General features: G+C 43.3%; 1 protein-coding gene across 1 annotated transcript in view; it reads right to left on the bottom strand.

Moving 5' to 3' along the window:
- Positions 1-978: 978 nt before the first annotated feature.
- Positions 979-18,650, bottom strand: part of podxl2 (podocalyxin-like 2) — a 20,923-nt gene continuing 3,251 nt past the window's right edge. Inside the window, exons 2-13 of the mRNA XM_030135101.1 lie at positions 16,879-17,222; positions 14,336-14,705; positions 13,908-14,017; positions 11,196-11,388; positions 8,968-9,162; positions 7,434-7,654; positions 7,281-7,355; positions 5,624-5,780; positions 5,162-5,223; positions 2,972-3,151; positions 2,389-2,550; positions 979-1,592 (exon numbers count right to left, since the gene is read on the bottom strand). Of these exons, the coding sequence (XP_029990961.1) occupies positions 1,533-1,592; positions 2,389-2,550; positions 2,972-3,151; positions 5,162-5,223; positions 5,624-5,780; positions 7,281-7,355; positions 7,434-7,654; positions 8,968-9,162; positions 11,196-11,388; positions 13,908-14,017; positions 14,336-14,705; positions 16,879-17,222 (2,129 nt within the window). The 3' untranslated portion in view covers positions 979-1,532. The remainder of the gene's footprint in view (positions 1,593-2,388; positions 2,551-2,971; positions 3,152-5,161; positions 5,224-5,623; positions 5,781-7,280; positions 7,356-7,433; positions 7,655-8,967; positions 9,163-11,195; positions 11,389-13,907; positions 14,018-14,335; positions 14,706-16,878; positions 17,223-18,650) is intronic.

The following is an 18,650-nucleotide window of genomic DNA, read 5'->3' as shown; positions in this document are numbered from 1 at the left end:
AGGAAGAGTACAGCCACAATGTCCAACTGCTACACTACCCCCCCGCTCCTCGACCAACAATCACAGAGCACCCCCCCCCCCCCCCCCCAGTGAGTAGAAGCCACCAGCCATAAAACACAATAAAGATGACGGAGAAGTCCGTTCTGATCCACTGTAGAAACATGGACATGTTTGTGTCTGTTCATTATTTCAGAGCAGATTCAGCTCCTTCTGCTGAAATGTCAGATTTATTTCCTTTCTAATATCAATATTGATCCCAGTATTGATGTGTTGCATGACTGCAGTAGTCAAATAATCGGGTTACAACTCAACATTGTACTTTGGTATCACTAAATTAATCTGAATCAATCAATTAATACTGAATTGAATCGATGCCGGATCGAATTGAATCGAATCGAATCGTGATTAATCGATTCAGAACCTTATGAATCGAAATCGAATCGATTATGGAAAATGGCTGTGATACCCAGCCCTAGTATACGCTGAAGCCTCCCTGTGCCACATTAAAGCAAAATGACTGTCTTCCATACCGCATTTGACCTAATTTTATGACCAGTTTTAAAGCTGAAAACAGAACTATGCCTGTATTGCAAAAGGCAAAGCGTAGACCTCATAACAGGTGAAGACTAAAAAAACATTCATTTCAAATAAAACGGTTAGAAATAATATAATTGTCTGTTTGCTTTTCTTTTAAGTACATTGCGGCGTAATATTGGTAAAACTGCCGGCAGCTGGCGGTTATTGAAACCCCTGGGTGCATTACTGTTGGACACAGTAATGGGATGGACTAAAGGACCTAAGGTGGTCCCAGTTGGACTCATGCATTACTGTTGGACTTTTTTTTTCTTATTTTTTCATTTTCTGATTTGGATTCTTAGTTGAATCTGATAAAAGTCCGTACACACAGATGAACTCTCCAGGGTTTTGCAGTTGTTTTCAGGTCAGCTGCTGTTTGAGCTGCAGTGGAAGGACGTTCTGAACATTTGAACCATCACATCTGTGTGTAAGAACATTTAAAAACTACCATCTGAGGAGTCCTACTGGGTTAGTCCTGATCCTGTCCACATGGACCTGATGTGATTTTGGCTTACGTGGGGTTCAGCCTCAGGAGACCCTGGTCCTTTGTCTGATGTGTCTGTATTTGGACATGGAACTCCACCTCTAAGGCACACTAGCATGAAATGACCCAACGGAACGCATGAGGCAGGACTTACCTCTGGGTTTGTGGACTTTTTACGAACGTGGACATTCATCATGTGTCTGATATGAATGTGAGCCCAGTGTCTGACCCCTGACCCCTGACCCCCCCACACACACACCCCTCCTGCTCTACACCCTTCAGCTTTAATCCTAGCTGAACTCTGATTGGATAACACATCTGTCACTGAGGCTTTAAAGCACCGCCTCTGTTTTTCTTTTCTCTGTTGCTTTCCTTTTCTTCTTCCAGTTTGTTTTCTTCTTCTTTTCCTCGGGGCTCTACACTTTTCAAAGATGCCCTTTCCTTCTGTCACACCTTTTTCCTTTGTTCTTCATCAGAGGTGTGTGTCCTGCTCCTCCTCTTCCTCCTCAGTCGCTGCTTGATTAACAAACACCTGGAGAAAAAAAAAAAGACAGACTTAAAGCTGTTGCTAGGCAGAATAAAGTTTGCACCAACCAAGGAAATAATAGTTTTGGATTTTTCATTCTAGTTTAGTTTGATTTAGTTTTGACTTTTTTTTCTCTAATTCAGTTAGTTTGAATTCGTTTTTAGAGCAGGTTTGATAGTTTTTATTAGTTTTTGTTTTTTTCTAAATGCTTAGTTTTAGTTTAGTTTTAGTTTAGTTGTAGTTCAGTTGTAGTTCAGTTGTAGTTTAGTTGTAGTTCAGTTGTAGTTCAGTTGTAGTTCAGTGGTCTCTTTTCTCTTCTTCTCTGTGCTCCTATTCAAATCAATCCCAGACAGGACTCTGCTGCTTTAGTCTCCATGTTTCCAGGTAGAGTGGGGACCAGAAGACGACTGGAAACCACAAGTGAACACAAGTGACGGAGCAAAAAGTGTCGTATGGAGACAGCACAGAAAACTGAGAGAGACAAAGAAATCCATTTAACATCAATCTGACATTGACAAAGACCAAAACCAAGGGAATTTGATCCATAATTTTTATCTGTTTTAGTTAGTTTTATAAACACACAATACAGTTTCAGTTAGTTATGTTTTTTTTCTTTTAATTATAGTTTTTACTTCAGTTAACGAAAATGTTTTTACAATTCCAGTTTTCGTCATTTTGTTAGTTTTCGTTAACGATAACCTTGGCAGCTAACCCTTTGAAGCCTTTCCAGAACCAGGTCTGTTTTATTTATTTACTCCTCATCCGTCCATCTGTTCCTTCTCACAAACATCCGTCTAATCACCTGCCAGCGACTGTTCTCCTGTCCGCCTCCGTCTCCTCCTCCCGTCAGCCCGTTGGCGCTCGGTTTCTTCTCCCGCATCTCTGGCTGGTTGTCGTTGGTCACATCCAGGGTGGGGTTGTCATGGCAACCATTCTCCACAAAGTGAAGTTCCTCAGCACGGAACTGCAAAGTACGAAAAGAGGACAGAGGAGATCGGAGAATCCCAGTTAGAAAACACCGAGGACACCAGGTCAGGGGGGTCAGACATATGGGCCGGGCCGGGCCAGGCCAAAGGGTCCAATCCAACCCCGTACACTGAGGCTCCGTTCAGACCTCAGATAAATGTGACCAAACCTGATGTTTTCACCCATATGTGACTTGGATCTGACCTGTTACAGACGGTCTGAACAGCACTAATCTGACCCAGACCACTTTCATATGTGGTCCTAAATCTGACCTGGACCACTTTCATATGTGGTCCTAAATCTGATCCAGATCTGATCTTTTCCAATGTGACTTCAGTCTGAACGTCCAGGTTGCATTTACCTTTACGTCATTGAAATGCAACAAACCTCCCAGTTTACTTACTTTACAGGTTACTTACTGAGGTCTTGGTTGCAGGCAGACGTCGTTGCCAGCAGATGTAGATGAATCCAGATGTGATGATGATGGTGCACACAGAACCGATGATGACCAGAACCACAAACAGTTTACCATAGTCGCTGCGTGTCTGACTGGGTCTGGTCTGACAGCTGCTGGCTGCACTGTAGTTCTGGATGCCCACCTGGAAGAAGCATCGACAACACACACAACATTTAGATCAGTGGTTTCCAACCTTTTTTTTTACTCCTGACTCCATTTTAACATCACAAATTTCTGTCGATCCCAGACATTCAAAACAGAGACATTTTTTTTATAAAATTAATTTATTTTTTATCATGTAATAGTTTGCTATACTACGTTGCTTATGAACATTAATTTTACATGACAATTAGGTTATATAATGTATAATTTTTATTAGTAAGTTTTAATTTTTTTACATTTTTTATTAATTACTAGAAATTTCAGGCAATCCCATTTGAATTCCAGGCGACCCCAAGGTTAAAAAATGCTGCATTAACTGCTCCCAGTCCCCTTTTTCAGTTGTGTGGTGCAGTCTGTTCTTTCTGAAACTGATCAAATCTTGTGCCACAAACATTTGAAACCAGTGTTCAAGGGGTTAGACTGAAATGAGGAGGACACAGGGTCTTATTTAGAGGCTCTCCTGGGGTCTAGATCCACCAGCAGCACCAGAGTTTGCATTGGAATAACGTCGATCCTTTTACAGGGAAACCTTGCCACTTTAGAATCAGCGTTCAGTTTCTATGCTCCGTATATCTGGAACAAACTACCAGAAAATATCCGGTCTGCTGAGAGTCTGAGTTCTTTTCAGTCCAGGTTCCAGACTCTCCTGTTCACTGCTGCCTTTGACGAAAAGGCTTTTGACTTTTTACATTTTAAATTCTCTTTCCAAACTCCGCACTGCAACTCTTACTTTAATATGTGTGTGTTTTTATATTTGTGGGTTTTATGTGTTGTTTTCTTCCTTGCTCAGTTATTGAGTTTAAACACAGACACTGTTGGACAGGACATGGGTCACCGTATGACTGCTGGATCTGGACCTGCTGTGTTTACTCCAAACTTCTTCAATGTTCTGAACTCTACATCCAAGTGCTGACAGTGAACTGATGTTTGTCACATTCACCAGCAGGAGGACTCAGACTAGGGATGGGAATCGATAAGAATTTAACGATTCTGATTCCATCATTGATTTTGCTTATCGATCCGATTCTCTTATCGATTCTCATTGGCTGAGGGAATAAAAGAGTACAAACAGGTGTGTTTGCATTAACTGTCTTTTATATTTCCATCTGCACAGAAAATAGAACATATACGGTATTAACGAATAATAAGAACAGATGACGCCGGGCCTGGTTTGGGGGGGGGCGTCTATTGCTGCATTTCCACTACGTGGAACCGGTTCGACTCTGCTCGTCTCCCGTTGTGTTGTGCTCCTCATTTCCTTTCCCCTACCTTCAGAAACTTGTATTTGAGGGGGTACGACGTTTGTTTCCCGAACCAGAACAAGAACTGGGCCCGGATGACGGCCTGGTGTTCACTCTGCTGTTAGATTCACAAGCACCGCTGAGTAGAGAATCAAATGAATCACATGTGGACGAATGTTTGAACAGACTGGAGGGATTCCACCTTTAGAAGAAATGGAAGCTTTGACAGAGTTCAGCTGGACCTGGTGTGGTCTGTTTGGACCTGGTGTGGTCTGTTTGGACCTGGTGTGGTCTGTTTGGACCTGGTGTGGTCTGTTTAGACCTGGTGTGGTCTGTTTGGACCTGGTGTGGTCTGTTTGGACCTGGTGTGGTCTGTTTAGACCTGGTGTGGTCTGTTTAGACCTGGTGTGGTCTGTTTGGACCTGGTGTGGTCTGTTTGGACCTGGTGTGGTCTGTTTGGACCTGGTGTGGTCTGCTTAGTTAGTTTCTGCCTCAACACCATGTTGTCTTTGTTCTGACCAAAACAATGCAGCGTATGCGTGACATCATCGCGCATGCACAACGAAGGCAGAATTGATAAGCAGGCAGGCAAACGATTCCAAGGGATCGAGCTACTGGGATCCGGTTCTCAAAAAGAACCGGTTCTCGATTCCCATCCGTAATACAGACGCAGTGGGACAGTGGTCAAACACAGGCTTAAATGCACTGTGGGTGTGGGTGTGGTCACATGACCGATGACATCACTGCACCTCATTTAAACTGGTCCTGATCTCTCCTAGCATGCCCAGCACATCCTTGGTGGCGATGACTCCTGGAACACACAGTAACACACAGCAGAGTTAACAGGATGGAAACACACACAGTAACACACAGCAGAGTTAACAGGATGGAAACACACACAGTAACACACAGCAGAGTTAACAGGATGGAAACACACACAGTAACACACAGCAGAGTTAACAGGATGGAAACACACACAGTAACACACAGCAGAGTTAACAGGATGGAAACACACACCTACTGAGCGTTTGGAGTTTAGCTGGAACTTAAATCCATGTGTGAACAAAGAACAGTTTTATCAGTTTAAACTGAAACTGTACAAAAAAAGTCAAGAATATGAAAAGGCTGTACGTCTGTAAAACAGTTTAAAAAATCCCACCCCTCTGTGTGGGTGGGGGTCTTCACAGGGAAGGGGACATAAATGTTCGTACCTCGTGCAGATGCCACGTTCATCAACAGCTGGTGTTGTTGGTGCGTGGGTTTGCTGAGGTAGAGTACCCATGATCCTTCAGGGCTGTTCATCCGACGAGCAAACACTCGTTCCATGGTCCTCAGCAAACGGAAACCTCTGTCCACACGGAACTCTTCCTGGAATAGACACACACACACACACACACACACACACACACACAAAGTAAAAAGTCTATTTCAGGGGTCCTCCATGTGTTCCACTGTGGTTCTGGGTTCCTTATCCACAGTTGCTGGTTGGAACAGACAGGAGCACTGACCCAAATGAAGCCAGTGTGGAACATGTTACAGTTGTAATACTGCTGACCACCACCAGGTGATGCTGTAGATGCTGCTTCAAAGAGTCAGTCTGGCCTCATTTGTTTTAATTGGACTCTTGGATTATTATTATATTATTATTGGAGATCATTTTTCTTTTCCATGCACAGATCCAGACTGAGGACATGAGCAGTCATCCAGGGTCCTTCTGTACGTTCACATTAGGTACTTAAAGGTGTCGTATGTAGGACTGTGGCCCAAACTGGTTCTGCAGTCCCATTCAGATACTGTACAGCTGGTCTCCTCTGCTCCTCCCCCCAGACTAGGGGTGGACAGATCCAGCATGAGCGTCTACTACTAGTGTTTCCACTTATCCTGTCCACCACAGCAGAAATTTATACAATAAATCCTCCCCAGACTGATTCTGCATCAGTCTGATATAGAATAGAACAGACAAACGTCCTGAACACTGATGAAAGTTCACACACATTCAGGAGAGAGAAAAGGAAATGAGCCGCAAGTTTACCTTTGACTTCTGTGAAGTACAAGCAGCACGGACCGCTACTGTACAACCCCCCCATAGTATTATAAGAAACCAGCTGGTCCCTGACCCCCCCCCGACACACACCCCAACTGAACCATAGCCGAACCATGGACGCCGGACTACTGACCACCTCCCCCCCCCCCCTTTGGATTACACACCACTACATGCAGAGGTCACTTCCACAGAAAACACTGAACTACAAGGAGCTACCATGGACAGAGACCAGTCCTGCACCGGTACCAGGTCCGTTCACCAGGACCAGGAGAAGAGACCGCAGCCCGGCCCTGGGAGAAGGGACTGCCGGTGTCTCAGTGGTTCTTACGGTGGTCAGTCTAAGGCAGAGCCGGCGTTGGTCTTCTAATTCTCCTCCTCTTTCAGTCGTCTGTTTCTAAATCATCTCCTCCAGATCCTTGTTTCTTTTCTCTCTTTGTCTCTTTGTCGTATTTGGAATAATCCCTTGAGTCCTTTTGGGTTTCTTCAGGTCAGACTTTTGTGCTCATAAATGTTCAGCTGCAGCTCAGTGGAACTGCCAACCTGGATGAACAAAGGTACTGACTCTGTGATTGGCAGACAGGTGATGGGCGGAGCCTCAGACCAAAACACACAGTGACATCATAAACATCATTTGGGGGCTGACACTGAGCTTTAAATGTAAATATTCTGTCTGGAATACTACTGTCACTGAGACCAGGACTGAAATGAACAGGATTCCTTCATGTCTGTGACAGTCAGGACCATTTTAGAATGAGAACAGAATTCTACAGACTGCACCTTTAATCCAAACTGACCCTGTCAATCACTGCCCTGTATTCACTTACACAGTTCATGTTGTGGGTCATGTTCAGGATGACGTAGCCCCGCCCAGTCAGCTCGTTCCATTTGATACACACCACCTGAAGGGTTTGACAGACAGGACAGTCAACCATACAGGACAGACTTCACAGTCACATGGTCTACCTGTGCACACCCACCTGTCCTGATGGTTCCGGTTCATCAAAGTCACCATAGACCTCTGTGACTCCACCTCCCATGACCTCTGACCTCAGATCCTGCAGGGCCGTGGTCCGGTCCAGCCAATCCCAGGACGGGTGTGTGAAGCCGACGGTGGGGGCGGGGTCAGTGGTGAGCGGGACAATGGGTCTGATTCTGGACCTGGTCTTCCTCCAGTCGTCTTCCTCCTCTGCACCTACGTCTGTTAGGACCCCCCCCCAAAAAAAAAAGACTTCAGTCTGGACAATGTTTGTCCAAAAAAGAACCAGGTTCAACTGCATTAGTTCTGTTTGTCCCCATAGTCCCTATAGTCCCCATAGTTCCTATAGTCCCATTAGTCTCTATAGTCCCCGTAGTCCCATTAGTCTCTATAGTCCCCATTGTCTCATTAGTCCCTATAGTCCCCATAGTCCCCATAGTCCCTATTGTCCCATTATTCCCCACAGTCCCATTAGTGCCATATAGTCCCATTAGTCCCTACAGTCCCCATAGTCCCTATTGTCCCATTATTCCCCACAGTCCCATTAGTCCCTATAGTCCCATTAGTCCCTACAGTCCCCATAGTCCCTATTGTCCCATTATTCCCCATAGTCCCATTAGTCTCCATAGTCCCATTAGTCCCTATAGTCCCATTAGTCCCCATAGTCCACATAGTCCCCATATTCCCTATAGTCCCCATAGTCCACATAGTCCCATTAGTCCCCATATTCCCTATAGTCCCCATAGTCCACATAGTCCCTATAGTCCCCATATTCCCTATAGTCCCCATAGTCCCCATATTCCCTATAGTCCCCATAGTCCCTATAGTCCCCATAGTCCCTATAGTCCCCATAGTCCACATATTCCCTATAGTCCCCATAGTCCCTATAGTCCTCATGTTCAAGTGTCCAGTTTCACAGTAAAATTAGTCATATGTTTACGGTCCGCTGTAAAAAACACTTTGGTCTCAATAGTTTAGAAGAAAATTATTCAAATGCATTTGTCCTGAATTGAAGTTTCATTTCCTCCATGTCTCTGCTGTTAAACATTGGTTCCACTGGTGTGTGTGTTTCACATGGACACTTATTGTGATGCACATGAGTCTAGGATCAGCCACAGTTCAGTGTTAGTTCATGTGCAGTTGGATCCAGATGTGTTTTAGACTGAGCTGACACATGGTTTAGAGACGGTATTGGACTGGTTTACTGTTGTTTATGTCTATATATATATATATATATATATATATATATATATATATATATATATATACTTTTATACTGCTGTTATTTCTATATAGATAGTTTTTCTATATCCTTTTACTTTGATAGATTTTGTGGTTGTTATTTGTGGAATAAAGATTCTTTCACATTTGTACTATTTTTTTAGCCTGTTCGAATGCTCGTTAAACTGAACTAAATAATTGTTGGATTATTGGATTCCAGACCTACTGTGTGTCCGCAGCTGTAATCAGACTGAGCTCCTACTGAACCGATCCCATGTTTGTGTTGAATGATGCTGCAGTGGTGGACTCCTCACCTTTGAACACCTCCTCCTCCTCCTCCTCCTCTTCTTCTTGGACACTGGGCTGCAGTGGTTCTCTGCTGGGGGCCAAACCCACCTCTGCTGCAGTTGGATTATGTCCAAATATGTCTCCAATATGAGATAGACCGGTATCCTCCTCCTCCTCCTCTTCCTCCCTCTCTGTCTCTTCCTCCTCTTTCTCATCTGCAGCTAAAAACCAGAGACAACACTCAGAACACCAGGGCTGTGTATCGGCAAGAATCTGGTGATACGATACAAATCACAATACTAGGATCACGATACGATATATCATGATACTGTTAAAAAGGCAATTTTTTGTTTGTTTCTTTTTTTTTTAAATCATTATTTCCTTGAAGAATTGAATTCCAGCAGAAATCTGCACAAATCCTAAACACATTTTTATTTGATCCCAACAGGATCTAATGTTCTATCACCAAATGTTCAAACTGTGTTCAAACTGAAATTCTGTTTTACAGACATTCCAGTTTCAGATCCTGTTCAAATGTTCAGATTCTATTAGTTCACAACTAACATCAGAACAGGATTTGAGTTCAATCTCAACAAAGGAACCAACATTATTGAATAAAAGAGTGTGAAAGAATAATAAATAAAATATAAACAAAAAAGAAAATTTCACAATACTGTATCACTATTAAAAAGTACTGTATGGATATTTTTAGGTATTTATTCAAATGCAGATATTGTGGAGGTTCATTTTTGTTTTTTTGTTTAAGTATCGTGATATATTGCAGAACCGATATTTTCTAACACCCCTACAGACCAGGGGGTCAAACATACGGCCCGTGGACCCACACAGGCCCCCAAAGGGTCTAATCTGACCCCTGGGATGAATCTGAGAAATACAGAAATTACACTGAGGATAATAACCACCAAGGTTTATAGAATAATATAATAAAGTCATTTTAGTTCAGGGGACACATACAGACCAGTCTGAGCTGGAAAAATTAGAACTTATCAGTAATGACAACGGCACATTTGTCTTTATTTTAGTGCAAAACATGTCAAATTACAAGAAGAAAAGGTTTCCATTTACAAACATGTGACTAACCTGAACACAAACTGGAAGAACAACATGAGAAACAAAAATAAGTGCAATTTGAACAATATTCTGCCTCGGTTTAGCATTGACACGTGTGCATGACAACTGACAGATCCACAAATAAACCAAATATTTAAGACCAGTTATCTAGAACTGGAAAATACTTTAATGGGTCATTTAATGTGTGGTGTATTATAGCAGTGGTGGCTGCTGGTCTTTCAGACAGGGGAAGCTCATTGTCGGCTTACATCAAAAAAATTGTCAAGTTATTTCAACATAAATTCGTCCCTCTGTTCCTTTTTAAGAAAATGCTCAGTTTCCTTATCGTACACAGTAGGCGTCTTTTCCAAGGACTGGATAGCTAGTTCACTCCGACCTATAGCCAACAGTATGACTGATTTTACGATCTACAAAACCATATTAAACTGGAACAAGAAATGATTCAATTATGGAACTGAAACAAGAAAACGTTGAAATTATGTCCAGGTCAGTAAATGAACAGTTCATTTGGTTTCTGTGATTTCCCAGCAGAATGTGTGACGGTATTAAACTGAACTGTGTCAGTGAAGGAGCAGATCTGAAAACAGCTGTCAATCAAACGGGATTCAGCCTTTGGACCCATCGTCCAATCGGCATGCGGAAGCTTGGCGTCCGGCCCGGCCAAGCTCCGCCCGCTGCTCCGTTCACCCCCAGAGATGCTGAGCATCTGGGGGCGGGACAACACGGTGTCATTTATCCAATTAGCGTCCAGTTTAGAGTCACTGAAAAAAACCAGTTCCACTCAGTCCCATTGAAGTGCATGGACGCTGAGCGTCTACGGACAAATGCACTGAGCAGAGATGGAATGAACAAACACAGACACGGGAATGGAGGAGAAGTGAACAACATCCAGTCCACTGATCTGGGATCAAACTGATTCTGAACCAACTGGTCAACATCATTTTAGGGGCAGATGAGCTTCCACTGCAGTCTGACAGAAAACACCTCTGCTTCATAGATCTGCTGTGCTTTGTACGTGTTGATACACATGTGGAAAAGATAAACACAGACATAACACTGACCTATTTACATGACTATGAAAGGACCTGGACTATGAACCACTGACAGTACTGACCCATGAAGGACCTGGACTAGGTTCATCAGATGTGTATGGTGTTCGTACCTTTGGCGTAACCCCCCACCAGGCTGAAGTCAGTCCCTGTGTCGGTCTCGGGGGTGGCAGTTCCTCTGTTTTCGTCAGCTCTAACAGAAGTGGAGGTTGCGGTCGCTGTAGTGGTGGAGAAGTGCAGACCTCCATACCCACTGGACTGAACCACCTCCTCTGGATCCCAAAGCTCCCGGTCCAGAGGAGAGACCTGGAGGACACATGGGACCCACTGGAGTTAGTCCAAGACCAGGTCAAAGCATGGACACAACCTGAACTGTGGACAATATGGACACATGAGATGAGGACAGACCAATGCCGCGTTTCCACTGCATGGAACCGGCTCGACTCTGGTACCAGGTCCTATTCCAGACCGTTTCCATTCCAGGATACTACCCACTTTCCAGTACCTGGTCGTCATAGCGATGCGGTGCGTTACTTCTGTGTCGTCTGCTCACAGTTGCTGATAAACTCACTCGTTGCCTGTTGTCTCGTCAAACTCCTGCTGAATGTTTGTGTCTGAACCTCCTGGACAAACCATGGTGTAGTTTTACAGACTGTCATCATGTGGATTCACCTACTGACAGATTTACTGTCAACTTCTGCATCTGTTTTTAGTAAAAGGGCGGGTCACAGAGACGACTCTGACCAATCAGAGGTCTGCAGTGTTTACACAGTGTCACCTTTAGTATCTGGTCCCCAGTCCTGGAACCTCAGCGGAGGTGAGACCAAAAAACTAGTACCAGGTACCAGATTCCAGGTCCTTTTATGTAATGAAAACGCAAAAAGGCCGAGTCGAGCCGATACTGTAGTGGAAATGCGACACTAGAGGACTGAGTAAACAACTGCCCAGCTCCTCCAGAACCTTCATCAGCTGCAGGTGGATTTAAGTGGATGGACATAAACCAGGTCTAATCCAGAATTTACCTACAAACCCTGGGTTGGATAATTGACTTAGTTCTAATTGGTCCAGTTTGTTAACAGTGTCTAATTAGTCTGAGCTGACTGAGAAGACAATAACCAGCAGACCTCTGAAAAAAACCCCAACAATTTAATGCTGTATTCAGATGGTGAACTCTGGTCCACATGGATCTGATAATCAGAGCAGAAGCGGAGCAGTGGGTTGGAGTTGGGTGACACACAAGAACCATTCAAACCTGTTTTTACACTAGATCAGAACACCGAGTTTATTTTGTATTCAGTACAAGATGACTTGTTTATTCAAGTACCCCTGGGGGTACTCTGGAAGGTCACAGAGAACTGGTTTTGAGGCCTGTCCTACCCAGTCCAGTCCAGTGTGTTAGACATCCACTGACCAACAGGGTTTAGCTTTAGCTTCAGCTTTACCATTAGCTTTAGCTTCAGTGTTTTCAGCTCAGTCCTACTCCTGTTGTATTTTACTATTTTACTATAATACATGAGTAATTAAGTATATGTAACTGGAGTATGAGAATATATAATAAGTAATTAATTCTGCGTTCCAGTCCAGCTGTAACTGCTGTTCTTCCATCCTTCTACTGCTGTTCTTCCATCCTTCTACTGGTGTTCTTCCATCCTTCTACTGCTGTTCTTCCATCCTTCTACTGGTGTTCTTCCATCCTTCTACTGCTGTTCTTCCATCCTTCTACTGGTGTTCTTCCATCCTTCTACTGCTGTTCTTCCATCCTTCTACTGGTGTTCTTCCATCCTTCTACTGCTGTTCTTCCATCCTTCTACTGGTGTTCTTCCATCCTTCTACTGGTGTTCTTCCATCCTTCTACTGCTGTTCTTCCATCCTTCTACTGATGTTCTTCCATCCTTCTACTGGTGTTCTTCCATCCTTCTACTGCTGTTCTTCCATCCTTCTACTGCTGTTCTTCCATCCTTCTACTGGTGTAAATGCACTGGAATGTTCAGTCAGACCTGGACTTCCACCTGAACTCGTACCAGATCCATGTTCTCCCAGTTCTGAGTTCTGATGTCACGTAGCACTGGCGCCCCCCCATGGATGTGGTGTTTATGCAGATTGTTTATTAAAAACAGGTATTGCTCTGACATTATTTCTCTGTAAATGTTCTGTATAATCAGCAGCTGCTCTAGTGTTAGCTAGTTTTCAGTCCAATGAGTGACAGAAGAAATTCAAACCAAATCTGAATCCAAATAAACAGAGAACATCAAAGGTAGAACAGCTGCTCTGTCCTTATGCACCGTTCGTCCTCCTCTGTTTCCTTTAAATAAGCAAAGAACAAACACCTGTGGGATAGAAGTGACTATAAATGAGCATAACGTACGGTCCACCATGTTGGTTTGTTTACATCTATCTCCCACAATTCCTTGCGCTCAGACAGTTTGGTGGGACTTGCCTGGAACGTTACAAAGTCGTGAATCGTGGTTTGAAGTCGTGATTTATGGGCTCAAAAAACGACCTGGAACGCAGAATAAGTAACTGAATTTAACCACAAACTTCAGGTATATTATGGGATAGACAGACTTTTTCCACTTGATTCTGTGCTCTTCTACTTTTCCATTCCTTTTTCTTTCTTTTAATATTGTATTCTTTCTAAATCTAAACCTGATTTGATATTTTTTAAAAATCAACTTCACTGATGTCTCTTTTTTTCTGTTTGACTTTATTGTTATCTTTTTAATGTTGAACTTCTTTTTTTTCATTCCAGAACACTTCGATCATAATTCACCTAACCCTAACCCTTTTGTGAAGTCCATGGTAGTTTGTATTTAGTTGGCGCTCACCTCTAGAACCGGGGATGACCGGTGGTTCTGTGGCCCAGAGTCCAACAGTTCAGCTGGGGACGAGACGTCCATCTGCTCAGCGCTGGACAAGGGGAAAGATGGACTGTAGCCTGGGACACACAAAGAGACATGTCCCCAACATGTGTTAACAGCTACAGACATCCACTGGGACAGTGTCCAACTACTGTACAGACAGAGGACATGAGTGGACATGAGTGGACATGAGTGGACATGAGTGGACATGAGGTAGAGGTCAATAAAGACAGTGTGCATTCACTGTCTATGTACTGTCACTTGAATATTCAAATGTTCTAATTATATTTTAATAGAGTTAGAACATTTGAATATTCAAGTGACCGTAAATGGACAGTAAATGGACAGTGAATGGACAGCGAATGGACAGTAGATGTCCTGTCCTGTCCACACACCGATCAGAGCGTCCAGGTCTGGTGTGGTGTGGTTGACGTCCACAGAATGGCGGTGCTGGTGGGCCCCTCCTCCTCCCTCTCCTCTGACTGGCCCCTGGTGCTGGTGGGCCCCTCCCCCCTCTCCTCTGATTGGCCCCTGGTGCTGGTGGGCCCCTCCCCCCTCTCCTCTGATTGGCTCCTCTGCTGCGTCTCTGTCCCACTCCTCGTCTCCTCCCCTCCTCTCTCGCTCCTCCCCTCCCTCCTCTCCTCTGTCTCGGTCCTCGGTGTCTGTCCCGTAGAAACCCGAGGCGTCCTGGGTCTCTGGTTCAGAGGAGTCTGCAGGTCCACGGAGGTCTTCAGGATCCTGAGGGACCGCTAGATGGACCATACGCTGAAGAAAGATGCACAAGTTTAAAAGACTGGTCAGAAGAACGTATACACGTAGTTTGTAGGGCTGTGTATCAGCAAGAATCTGGCGATACTGAAATATTATTTTAATCTAGATAGTTGATCTTCTTAAGTTTAATCACATATTAGTCAGTATTACGATTTCTTTGTGTCACTGGTTAGTGTTAAAGGTCTTAGGATACGTCACTTCTTCATCAACATACTAAACTGACAGATTTATGATCTTTTAAATACACATGTCCACAGACGATCGTAAACAAGAGATAAGAGGAAAACACTGTCAGTATGGGGTTTTATCTGCTTGTCTTTAGAGTCAGATGACACCAGTCCATTTTCTGTGACCCCGCCCACCTAGCACAAGGGGGTCAGCCCAGAGTTTGAAGATCAGTTTACAAGGATTATAAAAGTGATGTGCATTGGAATGTCTGGATCCATTTCCCTGCTCAGGGTGTGGATCCTCAGCTGAGTTATATTTTGTTTGTGATCAGATCAAGTCAATAATAAATTTATAAAAATCAGACCAATGGCCCTGTAGCTTACCGGCCAAATTCAAAGCTTTGGGAAATGTATCCAGATGCCATTTATTCTCACCCAGTTCATTACAGAAATAGCCCATGTTTTGCTCATATTCCAATCAGATCTGTAAAAAATTCTAATTCCAACTTGATATCATTGATACTGATTTATTGGATCAATCCACTTCCTATCTGTTGGGAAAATTTTTCAAAGTGGCACCAAATCCAGAATCAGATCTGGGTTGAAATAATTTCAATCCCTTGTGTTGACATCATCATACAGAAGCTGTAGACCAAGTTTGAAGTCAATCAGAACTGGAGTTTCAGAGAAGAAGACGATTGAAATGTTTTCCCCATAAGAGCCCATGTTAAATTTTGTGTCAGTTCCAGATCCAGAAGAAGATCCTGATCAGCATGTGGACATTCTGTTTGGCTCATCTCCCCATCAGGGCTGGACTGGAGACATTTACACTGGAGATCATTTAGATTTACTGAGTTATTGCATCCATCCACTTCCTATCTGTTATAATGGGGACATTTTTCAAAGTTGCACCAAATCCAGGATCAGATCCAGATCCAAATAATTTCACTAACTTTTGTTGACATCATCATAAAGAAGCTGTATACCAAGTTTGAAGTCAATTGGAATTGTAGTTTTGGAGAAGAAGACGAATGAAAGTTTTGTAACAGACGACGACGACGGATGCCGCATGACGACAAAAATGAGACCAAAAAGAATCTGGATTTATTCTTGGCACTTCCAACAAAAGAATACGTTAACAATATGATACAAATCACAATACTAGGATCACGATACGATATATCATGATACTGTTAAAAAGGCAATTTTTAATTGGTTTTGTTTCTTTTTTTTAATGATTATTTCCTTGAAGAACTGAATTCCAGCAGAAATCTGCACCAGTACTAAACACATTTGTATTTGATCCCAACAGGATCTAATGTTCTATCACCAAATGTTCAAACTGTGTTCAAACTGAAATTCTGTTTTACAGACATTCCAGTTTCAGATCCTGTTCAAATGTTCAGATTCTATTAGTTCACAACTAACATCAGAACAGGATTTGAGTTGAGTCCCAACAAAGGAACGAACATTATTGAATAAAACAGTGTTAAATAATAATAAATAAAATATAAACAAAAAAACAAAACATCAATGAACCTCTGCCATATCTGCATTTGAATAAATATCTAAAAATATCGATACAGTACTTTTTAATATTGATACAGTATTGTGAAATTAAATATCACGATATATTGCAGAACTGATATTTTCTTACAGCCCTAGTAGTTTGGCCTTTTAGCATCATGGTTTAGTTTGAAAAACACCTGTGGTTAAACCCAACCTGTGTCAGCAGGTCCATGTTCTACTGAAAACACAGTAGATGTAGATGTTCAAGTCCAGTTTCCGCTCAGACATTTTCACCAACATGACTGACAGACCCTGATGAGGTCCACTCTACTAAACCCAGAAACCATCGAACAGTTGACTCACTCCACTGATAGACTGAATGAGGACTGTGATGGACTGTGAGGACCGTCCAAACAGGAAATGGACCTAAGCGGACCTGACTCTGAACTTGTTTAAACACTGTTCTTCTGAATATGTCGCTCTTTTCTCACCTCCATCTCATCCTGAACTCCCAGGTTGTCGTCCAGGGTCACCTGCGGTCTGGCTCCGCCTTGAGGGGCGGGGTCTGGAGGGAACTGGGAGGAGGAGTTTGTGGATTCCGCTTTGGCCTGAGAACGGGACGTCTCGTGTATTTCGGGCCAACCCAGGTCATGAACCAAAAGAGGCTGGGCCCGCACTAGTTCCTGTGCCATGTGCCGTTTGGTTCGGACTAATTCCTGGATGAAACGCGTCTGGACCGGACCTTGGTCCTGGAAGAAGCGGGCCACAGGAGGGCTGAGGGGGATGAGGCGCTGAGAAGAGCTGAGTCTGAAGGCATCACAGCTGGTCAGAAGAACTGCAGGAGAAAGACAAAAAACAAGAGGATGTGAAAATGGGCCGACAATGGAATTAAAAGTATTCACAGTTCATCTGGAATATTTGGTGTTTTCTTTGTGTCAGGAGCAAAGAACCAAACTGTGTTCGAATCTGCAGTTCTAGGAAAGACAATGCAAGTGGGACCCATGGAAACACCGTTATCTTCTCATCTTCTCCAACACTGATTCCCCAGTCAAACCCATGGAGTTGGATCAAAGACAGTGGATAAAATGAAGAAAAATTAATAATACTAAAAAACCTTCAAACTAATAAATAATGTGGAAAACATAAGCAAAAAATGGACTAAAATACAGAAAAACTAGAAAAAAAAGGTAAAGTGATAAATAAAATGAACAAAAAGTAAGTATAAAAGTAAAAAGTAAAAAAGTAAAAGTAAAAAAAGTAAAAGTAAAAAAGTAAAAAGTAAAAGTAAAAAAAGTAAGTATAGTAAATATATTATGAAATTAAGACACAAACTGAACAAAACTGAAGAAAAAAGAATTAAAACAGACAATAAAATGTCATTTGTCCAACACTGACTCCCCAGTCAAACCCATGGAGTTGGATCAATGACTGGGTACCAGTCTGTCTGTGGGTCCATGTCCTCATCAGGGTCCACATGTGGACACTGGGTACCAGTCTGTATCCATCCATCCATCCATCCATCCGTCCGTCCGTCCGTCTATAATCCATCCATACATCCATACATCCATCCATCTGTCCGTCCATCCGTCTATCATCCATCCATCTGTCCGTCCATCCATCCATCCGTCCGTCCGTCCGTCCATCCGTAATCCCAGTCCCCAGTCAGACTCCTCCCCCCAGTCTTCTGTACATATCCCATAATGCTCTGTGTCTGGACCACAGATGGCTGTCTGACCTCATGGGCTGACAGCAGATTACCATATCATAGCCAACATGTCTGGAACACGTCTGCAGCATGGTAAGCATGTTAAGCCCCCCAGCCTTACACCACAACCCCCCCCCACACACACACACACACACACACACACACACACACATCCACACACCCACACACACACCCACACATCCACACACACACACACACACACACACACATCCACACACCCACACATCCACACACCCACATCCACACACACACACACACACACACATCCACACACCCACACACACACACACACATCCACACACACACACCCACACACACATCCACACACCCACACACACACACATCCACACACAGTCTGACACACATTCTACTGTCACACTGAGTCACATTTGGAACTTTTGATTTCTTTGTATTCTTATTTAGTCTGTCGCTGTGCTTAGTTTTATCAGAGCATGTAAGTAGTTTTAGACTTAGTTTTATTTTACTCAAATAAATGGAACCTACTGTAGGCCTGTTTCCATCATAGGTTCAGGTTTA

Source organism: Sphaeramia orbicularis, chromosome 5 (assembly GCF_902148855.1).
Source record: "Sphaeramia orbicularis chromosome 5, fSphaOr1.1, whole genome shotgun sequence".
NCBI lineage: Eukaryota > Metazoa > Chordata > Actinopteri > Kurtiformes > Apogonidae > Sphaeramia > Sphaeramia orbicularis.
This window is presented reverse-complemented; position numbering and strand designations above follow the sequence as displayed.